The sequence below is a fragment of the Sorex fumeus genome, unplaced genomic scaffold (genome assembly GCF_029834395.1).
Source record: "Sorex fumeus unplaced genomic scaffold, SorFum_2.1 ptg000115l, whole genome shotgun sequence".
Taxonomy (NCBI): Eukaryota; Metazoa; Chordata; class Mammalia; order Eulipotyphla; family Soricidae; genus Sorex; species Sorex fumeus.
The window spans coordinates 17048613-17065569 of record NW_026606172.1 but is presented as its reverse complement, the minus strand read 5'-3'; the positions used below and the strand labels follow the sequence as shown (position 1 = coordinate 17065569).

Genomic DNA, 16957 nt, shown 5'->3' with positions numbered 1-16957 from the left:
TGTTATAAAATTCACACATTATTTTTATAGACTATTATGCTTTTTATAATTTTTAAAAAACATTTATTGAATCACCGTGAGGAACAGTTCTAACTTTCATGATTACATTTCAGTCATACAATGATCGAGCACCCATCCCTCCACCACTGCATATTTTCCACCACCATTGTTCCCAGTGTCACTCCCGCCACCTCCACCCCAACCCACCCCTTACCTCTGTAGCAGGTACTTTCTTTCTTATGCTTTTTATAATTATTGTACTATACTTGTCCTTTACTTCTTTTAGTAAGTTGAAGATTTTGAATGCTATATGACAGGAGTCTAATTTCTTATATTCTATTGAATCTCAGGTTATCAAGCTGAACTATGGAAAGAGATTTTAATAGAAGAAGTAGAAAGATTATCTCTTAGGACAACTGTGTTTTTGGATACTACTGGCAAAAATCCATTCTGTAGTAAGTTGACACTATAAAGAAATGATTAGCTTTCTATACTCATATATATATATTTTATGAAAAATATTCTTGCTCTCCACTCACATTCAGTTAGGTACTTTGAGGTACTTTAAAACTTGTTAGAGCCTATTGTACAAATTTAAATGACGATTTGATTTTTCTGATAAAATAAACATATATTCTTTGGTGACATTTTCCCTCAAGTCCCTTAGGTATTTTCTACTCAAATTTTATGATATTCTTCTCATCCTTAGGCTTATAATAACATGACATATTACATAATTAATGATATATGTCTATACTGTGAATACCTACTTGGGAACTGAAAATGAGCCATGTAAATAAAAAAGGGGAAGTAAAAGTAATACCTTTCCTAATACATTCAGAGTTAGATAAGTAAGCACTTAACAAAGCTCTGGTTTGTTAAATTGCATAGCAACTCTTGATTAGAATGATGACAAATGATTAAAAGAAACAAAACTCTTCATTTTTTAGATTGGAGCGAAAGTAGTTTATAAATTAAATTCTATTACACAAAAGTACTTAGAGAAGTTTCAAATTGATCCATTGACTTTTTACAGAGGAATAAATATTTTGAGCAAATTATTATACTTAAAATACTTTATGCCATTTTGTCAATTTTCTTCAGTCATAGTCAATTTTAAGCTATTATAGTTTATTAAACATAAGTGTGTATAATAATTTAGAATAGGGCACATAAATATTTAAAAACCAATTTTTAATGGTGTAAATTTAGATTCACATACAGATAGAATTGATAAGAGAGAGCCTATGTATGTCATATCTAGTAGTTCTTAAAAGTAAAATTTTATAGCACTAGAATAATAGGATGCCACTAACGTTAGCTTGACATTGATGCAGAGCACTTATTCATTTACTCACATTTTTATTTTGTCTATTTATATTGAAATTAAACCACATATATGGTGGTCTGTATCTACCACTATTGTACTGGTTGAATCAGACTGTCCTCACAATAATCCCATGTGTGACACTCGTATAATCATCTCTCTCTCTATATATATGTATATATATTTATATATACCTCCCAACTTATTGTATATAAGCCATTAATGGAGGCCCGATATTTCATATTTAAATATTCTTTGTATGTTGTCTTTTAATTGGCCCCTTTTTTAAAAATTCAGTGTGATTGTCTAGAGGATCATTCATGCAAGAGCACATATCAGTGATTCTCTGCCTTTTAGTATGGATGTCTGTACTATTCCATGTATACTAGTCCATATAACATTCTGTGTAGTATGTAAGAGTAAGTTTTTAAAATTATTCATCTGAAGTATACCTGAGGTGATTTTTGTTTCTGTTATTATGAAAAATAACTGGGATTATTTGTTTGAAAAAATTTATGTGAGTATAAATTAAATTTTTTCTGCTATAAAAGCCTACAAATATAAAAACTAATTGCATTTTTATTTTTAAGAGATATTTAACAACAAAGATATAATAAACACAGGGTTTAAGGAACTTTCCTTCCATGAGGTCAAACCTGTTCACACCAAACCATGTACTATATGGTCTCGTGAGCATTAACAGGAATGACCTATGAGTAGAGAACTATGAATAACCACTGAGCACGCGTGGGTATGGTTCCCCAAATAAACAAACAAATTGGGCAAAATGAATTTTCTCTTATTTATTGGTATGTTTTGGTATTACTATTTTGAAAAACCATACATTTGGATAGGTTTCAATACCTAATGTGATTTTCATTTTTATTGACCTCATAAATGCTTATTTAATATTTTAGTATATTTTCTCCATATCATTTTGGTGAAATATGTATTAGTGTTTTTCACTCATTTTCTAATTATATTTTTTAACTTCTCAAGTTTTAAGCATTTTCTATATGTTAGATAGTGGCCTTTGATGGATATTTGATTTGATTCTAGAGTCAATAATTTGTGTTTTTTTCACCTGAAATTTTATAGAGCAAGTGTTTAATTTTTATGATGTCTAGTTATTTATGCTTATTGTTATGGAAGAAGTATTTGATGTCCTATGAACTCTATTGAGTCCTAGAGTCTAAAGATTTTTATCAATATATAAACTCTCCTCCATTTTATGTTATACATTACTTTATAATCCATTTTATTTAGTTTAAGTATCATCTATTTTCCTGTTTCTTGACTCATAAAATAATTCTATAAACTGTAATAAGTACTTTCCAATTTTCTTGTATTTCATAGATTCCAGTAGCTCATATACTCATTTCTATTTGTTTCTTTGTCCTTTAAAATTTTTCTTCTTGGCGTCTGAAGCGATAGTAGAGCGGGTAGCACGTTTGCCTTGCACCTGGCCGACCCGGGTTCAATTCTCAGCATCCCATATGGTCCCCCAAGCACCGTCAGGAGTAATTCCTGAGTGCAAAGCCAGGAGTAACCCTTGAACATCACCAGGTGTGACCAAAAAGCCAAAAAACAAATATTTTTTCTTCTTGATTTTCTCATTTATTTAATAATTCATATTGTAGATTGTTCTTTATATATAATGAATTTTAGCTTTCTTTTTGTGATTGATTTATCTTTGTACACCATTGTCATTTGTGAAGAGATTAATATGTTACAAAAATAACTCTATGACTTAACAAAGTTTAATATATTTGATAGTATCCCAAATAATAGTAATCCAGGAAGTGACTGTTCTGAACAGCGTTTGCGGGGTGAGACAGCGTTCAGGGTGGTGATGATTTCTCATTGGCTCAGTGTGGCACTTTTCATTGGTAGGGTTGTAGTTGGGCAAGCTAATTCTTTCATGGAGCTTTAGATGATTTACTTGTTTGGAAGCTCAAGGGTACTCTACTTCTTAATGGTTTTTGGAACAAAGACACTGCCATAAAAAAAATGACAACTAATAATATGTGAAAATTCCCACTAATAATCTTCTCACTAAAATTGAAGTCACTGTCACTGTCCTCCCATTGTTCATCGATTTTCTTGAGTGTGCCCAGTAACGTCTTCATTGTGAGACTTTGTTGTTACTGTGTTTGGAATATCGAATATGTCAGGAGTAGTTTGCCAGGCTTTGCCGTGGGGGCGAAATACTCTGGGTAGCTTGCCGGGCTCTCTGAGAAGGGCTGACGAATCAAACTCAGGTCGGTCATGTTGGCTACATGCAAGGCAAATGCCCTACTCGCTGTGCTATCACTCCAGCCCCAAAATTGAAGTCAAATTTTCTTATTGACTATATATTATTGATCAGAGGGTGAACAAACCATTCTAGTATTTGAAAGGATCCTATATCAGTCTTTAGTGAAGGCATTTTGAGTAACTACAAGCTCAATCTACAGAGTAATTTTATATTTATAATTTAAAATATTTATATTTATATTATATATTAAATTTATATTTTATATAAATTTATATATTATATAAATATAAATCTATTTATATTTAAAATTTTATATTTATTATTAAACTACAAGCAAAATAAGAGTCATCCATCAAGAATTTTTAATTAGGATTATTGATCTAATTATTTGCTAAACATATCTTTAACTTAAGTATGAAATTACATCTTTTAGAGGACTAGTTAATTTTTATTAAGTATTTCACCTTACCAATGACTGAATAAGTAATTTTTATTCCATATTTTCAATACTAGTAAGAAATTGAGAAGTAAATTTTGTCACCTATATATCAAATCAGTGCTTCCCAATATTATTTGTGTCTATTGAATGTTCCTAGATAATATACATCATACACTTAGTCAAATGAAGTGAAAAATAATATGAATTGTGTTTGGTGTTTCTGTCTTGTAGCCTATTATTTTGTTCTTAGTATAATAGTTCTGGATAAAACTATGAAGGAAGGTTATATTACATTTAAATTGCTAAATCAGCATGGGATGTTTGAAGAGCCAAGGCTTTATCAGTAAGTATAATTCAGTATATTTCTCATAAATTAAATGTTTGTTTTCTGTACAACCACTTGAGAATATAATCCAGAATGTGAGTTTTCTTATCCAGAGTCTTAACAGCAATGAATATTAAAAGCAAGTCGGGTGTTTTATTCAAATCAATTCTAATGAGAAGGATACTGATTTTGAAAAAGACTAGATATCTTGTTTATGTTATACTACTAGAGAGTAACGGGATTTTAAAAAGGAGACAAATCTTTATTTTATCTTCTTTGGTGGGCAATATCAGTGCTCAGAGGCTACACCCAGATGTGCTCAAAGTTTCTTCTGACTGTGCTCACATAGCTCAGCTAGTTGATTTCTACCTTTGGCCCTATTTCTCTTTTGATTAGCATTCCAGTCTTTCTATTTAAACCACCAGTCTTACACATCAGCAGTTTTTAGGCAATCTCCTGTTCATAGTCACACAAATAAACCAGTGATTATATTAATAAAATAATGAGACTCAGTTTCATATTTCAAAATGGTTTCCAATCCGAAGTATCCCAAAAAAAGAGGAAATGGATTTGTTTCTTTTTAAATCTTCTACTTACGGTTTTATCTAATTAAATATGTATAGGTACATGTATATGTTTTAAAATGATCTAAAAACATTTTCTCAGTCTTAGTCTGTTGTATGTATACTTGTATACTTACTAGATTTTTAAACTATAATATCTTTATTTTTTTAAGCATAATAAAGGTTCATGTTACCATAGAAATTGTGGTTTCTGGATGGACATGGAGAGTATCATGCTAAGTGAAATGAGTCAGGAAGAGAGGGACAAACATAGGACTGCACTCATTTGTGGAGTATAAAACACTATAACATGAGATTGACACCTAAGGATAGTAGATACACGGGATAGGAAGGTTGTTCCATAGCTGGAAGCCTGCCTCCTGAGCAAAGGGGAGAAGGCGGCTGGAATAGAGAAGGGATCACTAAGAAAATGATGGCTGGAGGAACTGGTTGGGATTGTAGATGTGTGCAGAAAGTAGATGAAAGACCAAACATGATAATCTCTCAGTGTCTGTATTGCAAAACATAATGCCCAAAAGTAGAGAGAGAGAATATGGGGAATATTGTCTGCCATGGAGGAAAGGGGAGGGTGGGAAAGGGGAATTATACAGGGGACATTGGTGGTGGACAATGTGCACTGGTGCAGGGATGGGTGTTTGATCATTGTGTGATTGTAACCCAAACATGAAAGCTTTTAACTATCTCATGGTGATTCAATAAAATTTTAAAAAAATTGTAGTTTCTTACCTTGTATGTCAGACTTCTGCATCGTCAATGAAATTATATAATTTTTCAAACAAATATGATTAAGAATGAAATAAGATAAAATTTACTTTATTTTTTTATGACTTTTTCACTGTTTACATTTACATTACATTAAATTCACAGAACAGAGGGTAGGGCATTTGCTTTGCATGTGGCCAACCCGGGTTCGATTCCTTCGCCCCTCTCGGAGAGCCCAGCAAGCTATGGAGAGTATTTCGCCTGCACGGCATTGCCTGGCAAGCTTCCCGTGATGTATTTGATATGCCAAAAACAGTAACAAGTCTCACAGTGGAGACATTACTGGTTACTGGTGCCCGCTCAAGTAAATCAATGAACGACAGGAGGACAGAGCTACAGTGCTACTATTATTATAAATTCTTATTTAAGATTTTAAAAAAGTAGCAGTGTTCGTGATATGTGTAGACAAAACTTTAATTTCTTGGAAGCTGGGGCTAGAGAGATAGTACAGTGGGTACAGCAATTACTTTTCATGTAGCTGACCCAGTTTTGATTCCTGGCACTTCAAATGGTCCCTTGAGCATTGCTAGGTCATCCCTGAGTGCAGAATCAGGAGATAGTCTTGAGCACCATCTTTTGTGGTCCAAAATCCCAAACAAAATAAAACAAAAAACCTGAAACTAACAAATAAAATAGTAAAAAAAATCCATTTGGGCAAAACATTGAGATGTTGAAATAAATAGCATTTCATCATTGGATGTCAAAGTTATCTGTGTTATACATATGGCAAAATATCTTTGAGATAAACAATTTGAACATTGTTCAAGCGGGCCCAGTAACATCTCCATCATGAGATTTGTTGTTATTGTGTTTGGCATACCGAATACGTCACGGGTAGCTTGCCAGGCTTTGCCGTGCGGGCGAGATACTCTCAGCTTGCTGGGCTCTCCGAGAGGGGCGGAGGAATCAAACTCGGGTCAGCCATGTTGGCTGCGTGCAAGGCAAACACCCTACCCGCTGTGCTATAGCTCCAGCCTAATTTGAACATTAATGTATATAAATTTGTTTTTCTTAACATTAAAAAAATTCAGCTGTTTTAAAAGTTATTCTTGTATTTTCTTCCTTTTGAAACTTCACTTTAAGAGAAAAACAAATCAAATAAAAAACTTCAAGAAATAATTTCAATCCAAACTTTTCAATTAAATGAATGGCCATCTCTTATAGAAAAAAATTAAACCCATTCACTAAGATTATAAACATAATTTGAATTTGTTACAAATATAAGAAAAATTAACATTTTCCACTAATAATTCATTACTAGAAATTGCTTAATGTTGTATATAGATGTATATCTAAATGAACTTGCATGCTCGATTTATTCATTTTGGATAGTAAAACTAATATGCATTACATTTATCAAAGAGGTCATCTAATATTGAAGTAGACTAATGCATTTTTAAACTCTAAGTAATAAGTTTTATATTAAAGCTCTTAATATGCTGTGAGAGTACAGAAAAGGAAGCAAGGAAATTTCTGAGGGGGATAAAAATGCCTAATATTAACCCACAGTGTAGTTCAAAGAGCAATTGTTTCAAACTGGTTCAGATGGCATAGAAACTGTGTCTTGATTTTATTTCTCATACACCATGAAATATTGATGCATTTTATTCAAATATTTGAATGAGCTCATTTTTCATGAAGGAATATAAAATATAAAACATATATGCATGGCAAATCTATCCATCTAATTCTGGCCAATATCTTAATTGTTTTTTCTAAAAAAAATTCTTTGCTAGCAAATCTAATTAAGCTCAGAGTTCTGTTTTTGATACCAGGAAAATGGCATTTTGAAACCAGAATTTTAAATATTCATTCATTTTTTTTTCTTTTTGGGTCACACCCGGCAATGCTCAGGGGTTACTCCTGGCTTTGCACTCAGGAATTACTCCTGGCGGTGCTCAGTGGACCATATGCGATGCTGGAAATTGAACCTTGGGTTGGCAGCATGCAAGGCAAACGCCCAACCCACTGTGCTATCACTCCAGCCCCATTTTTTTATTCTTTTATTTCAGTGCTAAAATGGGAATATTGTTACTGTAGAAAATGTATTCCACTAAGGTGTAGAATCAAAAGGAAGAGAAAATCAGGACAAATAAATAGGAATAAAGCATCTAGGGCTTGACCCACAGGTGGCATTTTAGCTATTCTATATGTAATACTATCTATACTGAAGTGATTGATTATTACCTTGAAAGGAAATTATTTCAAAAGACTAAAAATTTTATTTCTTTTACTCTTCTCTCCCCACTCCTGTTTCCTTTGTCTCTTTCCATCCCATGCTACCCCCATCCCCAGTTCCCAATTTCCCCTCTTTCTCTTTATACTATTCTTTCTGTTCTCCTTTTCCTTAGTACCCTTTGGAGTCAGGTAGGTCTATAATGACCTAAATGACTCCAAGGCTCAGCATCTCTGGAATGTGAGAATGAGGAATTGAGTAGGGAGGTGATTGTTGACAAGGCTGTTTTAGCATTTCATGGCTGCATTTACTAGTGTCTCCAACTAGGAATGTCTCATATTGTGCCTGTCACTCAATTTTATCCTCTGTCAGATAATAATGCTAATACTATCAAGTAAAATGAGTTGAACTAATTACATGAGACCAAGTGTGTCAAGCTTTACTGTAGTTTTGGGTACATTAGAAATGCTCAGGAATTTGTACTTATTAAATACAAGTTTATCTTTTCTTTTGTATCTCAGGATTTTATAATTACTCTTTTTAATTCATAAGTAGTTGATCAAATAACAGATAAAAATATTATGTGATGAATTTAGTAATCTAATGAATGGTTGTAATTATTCAAGGGTCTAAAAAACAGAAAATGAGTTTTACAAGTTTTTGTGTATGAAAATGAATATGCTATTGTTTAATTGTTTTAAATTAATGTTAACTTATTTAATAAGTTTCATGTGTTTTGTCTAGTTGCTTTTTCTATAAATCTTTTTCTTTGTTTTAAAATTATATTTGACTTAAGTTATCTTTACAGCACTAAAATGTTGAACATGTTACATTTTTTGTTTGTTTAGGAAGAACAAATTATTTCATAAACTTCAAGAAGTCAAGATTCTTGCTCAGTTTTTAAATGATGTTGTAAATATTTCAAGCATCGGCTTGAAATATAATCAGAGCTCAAATCGACTATGTGCTACATGCAAATACAGTATCTATCGTCTCAAATTAAAATCCCTTACATACCCAGAAAGGTAAGAAAATAATTTCAATTCATATACCTCTTTTGTTCTTGTTTTGTTTTGTTTTTGGGCTTACATTTGGTGGATAAATATAGAAGTTATTTTGATATTCTTTGTCTTTTTGGTATACTTAAAATTTGAAAAAAATATTTGGACATTTCAGATTAGGAATTTTAGCAACTTATCCCCGGCCAGAGTCCAAGGGAGAAGAATGAATGAGTAGGGAATCATTTTTGAAAATCTAGTGTTGCTCAGCACAGAGTGAGGAATAGTTCCTGAGCATTGTCAAGTATGTCCCAGAAAGAACAAAAGAAAAGCAAAGAAAGATACAGATAAGGGAAAAGTGAATTGTAAGAATTAGCATTATATGATGTGCGTACTTAGAGCTGGGTAACATAATGGACCTAATTATGAGCAAATTTTCTTTCTGACTATATGTTATAATCAATCATTTGTAGATAATGCAACATAGTTTTAATGTTTGATTTGGGTATTTTCTTTTACCTCACCCCAATGTTGCTTCAACATGAACACTGATTGTGGGCAGACAACATTTAAAACAATTTCCTTGTTTAATTTTTGTTAAAGGGATATCAGGGAGGGTAGTTTTCAAATATTTCACCTCAGATATGATGTTTACACTTTGATATAAAATGGTGCTAGGATTATTCAGTCTTTTCTCTCCACACACGGTTTCTTTTAAAAGTTACTCATTTTAGTAGGAAAGAAGGGACAAGCAAATGGGTCCACTATTATATTTGACTCACTGACGTATTTATGTTTTACAGAAAAAAAAGTTTCATATAACTCATTCATTAATTAGGGCTGGAGCGATAGCACAGCGGGTAGGGCGTTTGCCTTGCACGCAGCCAACATGGCCGACCCGAGTTCGATTCCTCCGCCCCTCTCAGAGAGCCCAGCAAGCTACCGAGAGTATTCGATATGCCAGACACAGTAACAACAAAGTCTCCAATGGAGACGTTACTGGGCCCACTCGAGCAAATCGATGATCAATGGGAGGGCCTTTACTTTACTTTACTTTACTTTACTTTACTTTACATTCATTAATTAAGAGTGATGTCATGCTAACAGGGCAAAATGTATGCATGTGTGAAATTTTTCTTTTTCTTTTTTTTCTTTTTTGGAGGGTGGATTGTTTGGGACCACACCCATTGGTGCTCAGTGATTACTTATGAGTAATCTGCAGTCAGGGAAAACTCCTGGCAGATGTCAGAGGACCACATGGGATGTCAGACCCTGATTGGTCATATGTAAGGATAGCTCTCTATCCACTCTACACTCTCTAGCCCATTTGTATGCATATAAAATATCAGAAGCATATGAAAATATATGAAATTTATAAAATTTATATGCAATTATTTCTACTTGGGAAAAAAGCCACTAAAATGCATGTATGATTGTTTAAAAAATATATTGGCATTCCCTGTTGGCTGGGAATGCTAACAGATGCTTGGGTAAAATGTATACTTTCAGCTTAATTAGCTAGATAATTGCCATAACTACCTAATTGCTTTTTCTATTTAGACCTGTCCTTATAGATAATGCACAATTAATGAGAATTAGCACTGAAAAATTATTGGGTGTGTGACATAAAAATGTGATGCCTTATGGTTCAGTTAAACTGTGTGTGCACTCAACAAGTCATTATCTCTCTGTAAAGGTAAAGGTAAAGGCCCTCCCGTTGATCGTCGATTTGCTCGAGCGGGCCCAGTAACGTCTCCATTGGAGACTTTGTTGTTACTGTGTCTGGCATATCAAATACTCTCGGTAGCTTGCCGGGCTCTCCGAGAGGGGTGGAGGAATCGAACTCGGGTCGGCCATGTTGGCCGCTTGTAAGGCGAACGCCCTACCCGCTGTGCTATCCATCTCTCTGTAACAAACAGATAAAGACTGTAACAGTTCTCTTTGTAGGCATTTCTGATAGAGTATAGCCATCCAATATAAAAGCTGAGAGAACATGCAAAGGAAGGTGACTTGGGATGAACTGTTGAGAAAATTTAGTGACTCAAGTTACTTTTAAAAACTTTACTTGAGCGCACCATAACTTTTTTGGCATACAATTCTATGAGTTTGAGATATAATCATCACAACTAAATACAGAATAATTCCATCAATCACAAAACTGTCTTACACTGATCCTTTGCTTTTAACCTATCTACAGCACCCCTTTTGGGCAACTTTAGTCACTGATCTTAATTTATGTAGAATATTATTAAATTAATATAATTATTTAATACATTTTAATTAAACATAAATTAATATTTAATTGCACCATAATAGTATGTAAATAAATTCATACAGATGCAGATTATTTTAAGTCTGGCTTCTTTCATTTAACTTCTATATTTAAAATTCACTCATTATATTGCTTATATAAGTGAAATATTGATTAATTTCACTGCATAGATGTATCATAGTTTACCCATTAACTTAATGGAGGCCTTATGATTTATTTAAAGCTTTTGATTTAGATGAAAAAAACTCACATATCTATTTACATTCAGGCTGTAATATGAATATAAATTTTCAGTTCTTTTGGATAAATACCTAGTAGTGGGATAGTGGGATTATACAGTGAATGCACATTTGATTTTAAGAGAAACTGTTAGACTATTTTTTAAAGTAAAATTAATTTTTAGACTCCTAACAGCATTATACGGGAATTCTATTACTTTTTGTAACCAAAAACTACCACTTTATTAGCATTAGTTTATTTTTAATTTGTTATTATAATAGAAATACATAGGGTAACTCATATATTCTTATTATTTCTTTATTACTTGTGTTTTGGGGAACACAATTGGTACTGCTCAGAGTTTACTCCTAACTTAGTGCTCAGGGGTCACTCATGTTGGTGTTTGGGGAACTGTGGTGATAGTAATGAAACATAAGTCTCCTGCTGGTAAATCATGTACTCTAACCTGTTGAGCTATCTTTATGGTTATTCATTACATTTTTAATTTGTATTTCTCAAATCAAATATATGTAAATAATTTCTGCCATGTAATTGAAAAAATATGTCTTCCTAATAAATAGAATTATTGATGTGGTTAGGGTTCAACTTTGCTCTTTTGTTTTCCATTTGTACCATATTTTCCCCATCCATTTTACTCTTTCTTTGCCTTACTTTTTAAAAAATTTTTATTAGTGAAACACCATGAGGTACAGTTGTAGACTTACCAATTTTTATGCTTGGGTTTCAGTTATAGAATGATCGAGTATCCATCCCTTCACCAGTGCCCATTCTCCACCACCAATGATACCAGTATCCTTCCCATGCCCCCATCCCCACGATCCCACCCCACCTCTGGGGCAGGGCATTCCCTTTTATTCTCTCTCCTTTTGGGGGCTGTGGTTTGTGAAAGAGGCATTGAGTGGCTATCATGTTTGGTCTATAGTCTACTTTCAGCATGCTTCTCCCTTTACTTACCGTGCCAACACCAGTTGCTGCCTTTTCCCCTAGCACGTGTGGCTGGCCTTCAAGCCATGGAGTGAACCTCTTGGTACTTATCTTGACTATTCTCGGGTGTTAGTCTCCTATTTTGTTACTTTATAATCCAAAGATAAATGCAATCTTTCTATATCTGTCCCTCTCTTTCTGACTCATTTCACTCAGCATGATACTTTCCATTTAGTACCACTTGCATGTAAATTTCATGACTTCATCTTTTCTAATAGCTGATAGTACTCCATTTGTAGATGTACCAAAGTTTCTTTGACCAGTCATCTGTTCTTGGGCACTCGTTTTTTTTTTTTTTTTTCAAATTTTGGCCATTGGTAACAGTGCAGCAATGAACATAGAAGTGCAGATGTCAAATGAGCGCTCAATTTCTAATTTTTGGAGAATCGTCCATACTGTTTTCCAAAAGAGCTGAACCAGTCGGCCATTCCCACCAGCAGTGAAGGAGGGTCCCTTTCTCACCACATCCGCAAAAACACCGGTCGCTTTTGTTCTTTTCGATGTGGGCCAGTCTCTGTGGTGTGAAATGATATCTCATTGTTGTTTTGATATGCATCTCCCTGATGATTAGTGATGTAGAGCATTTCCTCATGTACCTTTCTGCCATTCAGATTTCTTCTTTGAGAAAGATTCTGTTCATTTCATCACCTTATTTTTTGATGGGGTTCTTAGTCTTACTTTAAATAAATTTTATTATTTTATATTTTAATTTGATCTCCTTTGTGGGTTTGTTGTCTCTATCTGTTTGATTGTATCAGTGTTTGGAATAATCTGCTTTCTACAAATTGTAACAGTTGGATTTTATTGCTCGAGCGGGCCCAGTAATGTCTCCATTGGAGACTTTGTTGTTACTGTGTCTGGCATATCAAATACTCTCGGTAGCTTGCCGGGCTCTCTGAGAGGGGCGGAGGAATCGAACTCGGGTCGGCCATGTTGGCTGCGTGCAAGGCAAACGCCCTACCTGCTGTGGAAATGTTAGAACCTTAAAATAGCAAGATTTCTGTTTGAATAATTCTATTAGAGACATATAAATAATTAGGGTAAGTCTTTCTACTTTATCAAATTAGTTCCACTTTCTGCTGCTTTTAAAATCTGTATGTAGATGTATGTATTCTTCTTTGCATGTGTGTGCTTACCAAACACAGCAGTATTTGTAGGCTACTCTTGGTCCTGGGCTGGAGCGATAACACAGTGGGTAGGGCATTTGTCTTGCGTGCGGCTGACCCAGGTTCGATTCCTCCACCCCTCTCGGAGAGTCGGGCAAGATACGTAGAGTATCCTGCCTGCAAGGCAGAGCTTGGTAAGCTATCTGTGATGTATTCCATAAGCCAAAAACAGTAATAACAAGTCTCACAATGGAGATGTTACTGGTGCCCTCTCGAGCAAATCGATGAACAACAGGAGGACAGTGCTACAGTGTTACCTTGGTCCTGGGCTCAGGAGTCACTTGCAGTTTCAGTGATTTAACTTTGGCCTTCCATATGATGATCTAAGCTCACAGTGTGATTCTCTAATATTTTCATTTAATATAATTTGCCATTTTTCTAAAGATTTTTATTTAAGATTTTTCTATTTTTGTTACTACTTGTATATTGGCTATATATTTATTTGATGTTTAAAAATTGTTAGTGGGGCTGGAGCTATAGCACAGTGAGTAAGGCGTTTGCCTTGCCCGCGGCTGAACCGAATTTGGTTCCCAGCATCCCATATGGTTCCCCCGTGCACCTCCAGGGGTAATTCCTGAGTGCAGAGTCAGGAGTAACCCCTGAGCATTGCTGGGTGTAACCCAAAAAGGCAAAAAAATATTATTAGTAGTAAACTTTATTTTAAAATGTGATTTATTTGCATAAAGAATTCCAGTTTTATTTTTTGAGTACTTTAAATATGCAGCTGTATTATCTTTTACCATGCACTTATCCTAATAAAAAATGTATTTGCATACTTCCATCCTTCCTTTGTCTTTTGTAAAGGAAATATGCCTCATTTCTTTGTTTGGTGTTTAATATTTTTACCTTTCTTACTAATTTTAAGGAACTTGATTGCTATTCTATTAATAATTTTGTTCATACATGTTTGTATTGGGAGTCGTTTCTCACATGGATTTATAGTTTTTATCAAATTTTATCTAAGTTTTTACTGATTTTTCAATTTTTTTGTGTTCCCCATGTCTTTTCATTTTGGGGATTCTAGTTTCAAGCTAGTTGACAGTTTTTAAGTTCTTTCAGAGATCCTTGATGCTTTGTTAATTTTTAATTTTCATTTTTCTCTCTGAATTTTGGATCGTTTCTGTTATGTACTTATACTTATGCTTCTATTTTTTCTATATTGTTGAGTCAGATATTAATAACATCCAGAATTGTATTTTAAAATCTAAGACACTCACAAAGAAGACATAGATCCAGGTGACTAGCAAGCATATAAGTATTCACTAGTATTTACTATCAGGGAAACGCAAATCAAACAGCAATGATAATGGCATAAATCAAGAACACACACTCAAAACTGGAAACAAGTGTTAGCAGGAGTGTGGCACAAATGGAACCTTCATTCACTGTTGGTAGGAATGTCATCTGGCATGGCCACTTTGGAAAACAATATGGAGATTTCTCAAAAAAATAAGACTTGAGTTCCAAGTCTGCCTATTAAATCTTGAACGTGGAAACAGAAAGAATACACCACAAATAAGCAGAGTTATCTTGAAAATAAAACAAAAAATATTTACAAGAACACAAAAATAAATAACATCAGTGTTATAAAATTCAATATTTAGCATATAGTCAAAAATTCACCAACATGTAAAGATGCTGAAAATTTGGATGAGAGTTCAACGAACTGAAACACATGTGAAACAAATGCAAGACTCAGCAGAAAAGGACATTATTAAATTTGTCATTACTGTATTCGTGTGTTCAAAAAATAGGCATAGTGCTCATCATTCCTCTACTTATTTCTTAATAATGAAGAGAGGAAAAAATCAGATTTTTCACTCTTATATTCTCATCACTATCAACAACAAATAGCTATATTTTCTGACATGTACAGATATGAGAAGATAGACAGTTGTATTAAAATTAAAAGTCTAAGTTCACTGTAACTTTTGGACAATGCTGTAGCTTTTCATATTAACTTTTTGTAATTAAATATGTCTGTTGTATGAAACACTTTAGCAGATTGAGAAAATTGATTTTCTTAAAAGTTAAACTGTTTTGTCTAAAAAAAAATGCTGTTGAATAATTAAAAACTTGTTCAGTGGTGCTTTAACCAAGTCATAAAACAGCAAGCAAAGCCTCTCTTGAACTAAAACAGGGCATATGTCAAAAACTGTGAACTTCTGACACTGTGCTATTGAATTATTTCTTTTTCTTATTGCTTTACTATTGCCAATACTGCAGATTTTCATTTATTGTTACTTTATTCATTGCTCTTTCCTGCACTTTTATAAATAAATTATTTTGTTTGATTAATTTTTAACGGGGACTACACTCAACAGGGCAGGGATAGACGGGTAGCGATGTGGTAGAAAGCTGACCCAGTCAGCGGGACTCACGCCCTAGGGGTCTGGCACTGTGAACCTAGTCATTCAGTACTCGGACCAGTGGTGCTTTTACATCTCTTCTGAACTCCAAGAGTCCTTTTGTGTCAGGACTCAAACTTGGCTTTCCCTGCATGGTAGCGATATGCTTGGCTGTTCAAACTCAAGTCTTTGATTTCTTTCCTTCTTTTTCAAATAATTTTCAAGACACAGGCAGGAAGATGTCTAGCTAGGCGAGGATCCTTATTTACTATCTGCGACTTGAGTTTTCAGAAATGTGTGTTCGAACACTAACACAGAATCATTCCCAAACCTAAACTAGGTCAGACACTATGATTTCAGGTCTCGTGGGTGGCGAAGAGGATTGATAATTTTCGCAAATGTTTTTCTCTGTAGTTTAGCCAGACTCTTCCATAGTGGCTCTCATGCCAGTGGGTGGGGCTCAACCAATAGAATCCAGCTATTTCAATATTAAGCGTTACAAATGAAACGACGTGGAGAGATGAAACATTCCTCATCAGCATTTCTCTAATTCTGTTTACCTAGCCAAATGAGAGGAAGCTCAAACTGTCCCTTAATGCTATTTCAGCATTCTGCAGTTGTTCTAACCAAATTTAGTATTTATGAGTGAAAAAAATCCTGTTTTGCTAATATTTTTCTCTTTATTTTGATAGACCACCACTTTGCAATTATAATTTTTTACTTAAAGAAAGTGAGGAAATCGTTCTCAAACCAAGCAAATGCGTACCACAGGAAATATGAAGTTCCTTCTTCCATCAAACATAACTTTTTATGAAGCAATGAACTTGTAAATGAGAATAATGTAATCAGCATTGCTTTTCAGATTTTTTTATCCACTGTGGACCAGATATTTCTACTTCTTACCATTAAAAACAATGCAGAAAAAATGCAAACAGTAAATTATTCTGAATATGTTCATGTTTTAAAGCCTAATTGATTGTTTACCTTTATTCTTTCTCAATTAAATATTTATCATTGTATTTACTTATTATTTACTTATTTACTTATTATTACTAATACATATATCATTAAAAAAAGAA

General features: G+C 33.8%; 1 protein-coding gene across 1 annotated transcript in view; it reads left to right on the top strand.

Moving 5' to 3' along the window:
* Positions 1–16658, top strand: part of LIPI (lipase I) — a 28536-nt gene extending 11878 nt beyond the window's left edge. Inside the window, exons 6-8 of the mRNA XM_056135450.1 lie at positions 4255–4366; positions 8719–8895; positions 16571–16658. Coding sequence (XP_055991425.1) covers positions 4255–4366; positions 8719–8895; positions 16571–16658 — 377 coding nt within the window. The remainder of the gene's footprint in view (positions 1–4254; positions 4367–8718; positions 8896–16570) is intronic.
* Positions 16659–16957: the final 299 nt, after the last annotated feature.